The 2500-nt window shown below is 48.2% G+C and overlaps 1 protein-coding gene across 1 annotated transcript in view; it reads right to left on the reverse strand.

Moving 5' to 3' along the window:
• LOC135503844 (plexin-B3-like) overlaps positions 1-2500 on the reverse strand; it is a 302325-nt gene that overhangs the window by 89914 nt on the left and 209911 nt on the right. Inside the window, exon 18 of the mRNA XM_064922002.1 lies at positions 146-322. Within this exon, the coding sequence (XP_064778074.1) occupies positions 146-322 (177 nt within the window). The remainder of the gene's footprint in view (positions 1-145; positions 323-2500) is intronic.

A 2500-nucleotide genomic window follows, 5' to 3' on the forward strand; every position in this document is an offset into this window, starting at 1 on the left:
AAACAGCATCACATGTATTGCTTACTGAAAATATTGATGCGAAAAACATTCATTCTTTTAATAGTTTTAAAAAAAAATAATCATTTATTATATTTTGCTATATGGAAAGCGTCTGAAACTAAAAACTAAAGGAAGTGCTCCTCACTCATAGAAGCTCTCAGCAGGCCATGCTGCGGTGACGACAGGGTCCTCCATGTAGTGAAACACCTGCCCAGGTACGCTCCTCTCTGCCTTCCCAAACAACACCCTCACTGTCAGCTCTGCTGTCTGGTTACTGGGGCTGGTCCTGCATACCAGGTGAGTCCCATTCACCTCCTCAACACTGAGGAAGAGGAGAGGAGAGAGAGAGAGTTATCATTATGGTGTCTGTCTGGTTACTGGGGCTGGTCCTGCATACCAGGTGAGTCCCATTCACCTCCTCAACACTGAGGAAGAGGAGAGGAGAGAGAGAGAGTTATCATTATGGTGTCTGTCTGGTTACTGGGGCTGGTCCTGTATACCAGGTGAGTCCCATTCACCTCCTCAACACTGAGGAAGAGGAGAGGAGAGAGAGAGAGTTATCATTATGGTGTCTGTCTGGTTACTGGGGCTGGTCCTGCATACCAGGTGAGTCCCATTCACCTCCTCAACACTGAGGAAGAGGAGAGGAGAGAGAGAGAGTTATCATTATGGTGTCTGTCTGGTTACTGGGGCTGGTCCTGTATACCAGGTGAGTCCCATTCACCTCCTCAACACTGAGGAAGAGGAGAGGAGAGAGAGAGAGTTATCATTATGGTGTCTGTCTGGTTACTGGGGCTGGTCCTGCATACCAGGTGAGTCCCATTCACCTCCTCAACACTGGGGAAGAGGAGAGGAGAGAGAGGAAGAGGATAGTTATTATTTTTAACTGCTGTCTGTCTGGTTACTGGGGCTAATCATGACTTTCTGAACCCTTTCTGGGTATAGATCATGGCTTCCCTCTCTCTCTCACTCTCTTCTACACCCAGGTCATCTCAGGCCGTAAATTCCTGGCCGAGACGCTCTCCTCCTGGCCGAGACGCTCTCCTACTGGCCGAGACGCTCTCCTCCTGGCCGAGACGCTCTCCTCCTGGCCGAGACGCTCTCCCCTCCTGGCCGAGACGCTCTCCTCCTGGCCGAGACACTCTCCTCCTGGCCGAGACGCTCTCCCTCCTGGCCGAGACGCTCTCCCCTCCTGGCCGAGACGCTCTCCCCTCCTGGCCGAGACGCTCTCCCCTCCTGGCCGAGACGCTCTCCCCTCCTGGCCGAGACGCTCTCCTCCTTGCCGAGATGCTCTCCCCTCCTGGCCGAGACGCTCTCCCCTCCTGGCCGAGACGCTCTCCCCTCCTGGCCGAGACGCTCTCCTCATGGCCGAGACGCTCTCCTCATGGCCAGGCAGTATAGAGAGAGTTTCACAGTAGAACACAGGAACTTCTTCTACATCACAGAACTTGAGAACTGAACAATGTCCATGTTTTGGAGAATGTGTAAACGGTCGGTGGAGAAGCCAGCTACGACCCGGTTCATTTTGTTTCATGTTTGTGACCTCGTGAAAGACAATAGAGCCACATTACCCTAACTCTGTTTATACAGGTGCCTCCGTTCTAAGGTTCACATCTAATTATTGTATAAAATGAATGAGTACAGACATGATCAGGGGTCATAGAACCACCTTGTTTTTAGTTATTGAATTCCTAACTATACCACATGGAGCATTGTCTACACGGCTGGAAATGGTTCAACTCTGAGACTATCGATCCCTACAGAATAAGAGCAAATCTTAGATACTAATTTCTAGTCTGCAGCTTGAAATTATGTAAACCTGGGATGTGATTACCGACAACCACCGAAACATCTATTCTATGAGAACATTTCTGAATGGTACTCTGAAGTATCCATTCTAACCACGAAATATGTTGATCTTCAGAGAAACAGAAAGAGAGAGAGAGACTCGGATCTCCAGCAGACTGACTGGATTCCAACAGAGAAGACCACGACACACTTAATATAAATAAATAATATAAATAAATATTTATAAATATATATTGATTGCAATTATTCCCGAATGAGTGAGTGTTCATGCGCAAAGGATTAGCATTTAAATTAATATAATTATGTGTAGTGACTCCTTTTGTCTTTCCCGTTCTTCCATTTACATTTACATTTACATTTAAGTCATTTGGCAGACGCTCTTATCCAGAGCGACTTACAAATTGGTGAATTCACCTTCTGACATCCAGTGGAACAGCCACTTTACAATAGTGCATCTAAATCATTTAAGGGGGGGGGGGGTGAGAAGGATTACTTTATCCTATCCTAGGTATTCCTTAAAGAGGTGGGGTTTCAGGTGTCTCCGGAAGGTGGTGATTGACTCCGCTGTCCTGGCGTCGTGAGGGAGTTTGTTCCACCATTGGGGGGCCAGAGCAGCGAACAGTTTTGACTGGGCTGAGCGGGAACTGTACTTCCTCAGTGGTAGGGAGTCCACACCGCCTTCTTTCTCAGT

The sequence above is a fragment of the Oncorhynchus masou genome, chromosome 18, assembly GCF_036934945.1.
Source record: "Oncorhynchus masou masou isolate Uvic2021 chromosome 18, UVic_Omas_1.1, whole genome shotgun sequence".
Taxonomy (NCBI): Eukaryota; Metazoa; Chordata; class Actinopteri; order Salmoniformes; family Salmonidae; genus Oncorhynchus; species Oncorhynchus masou.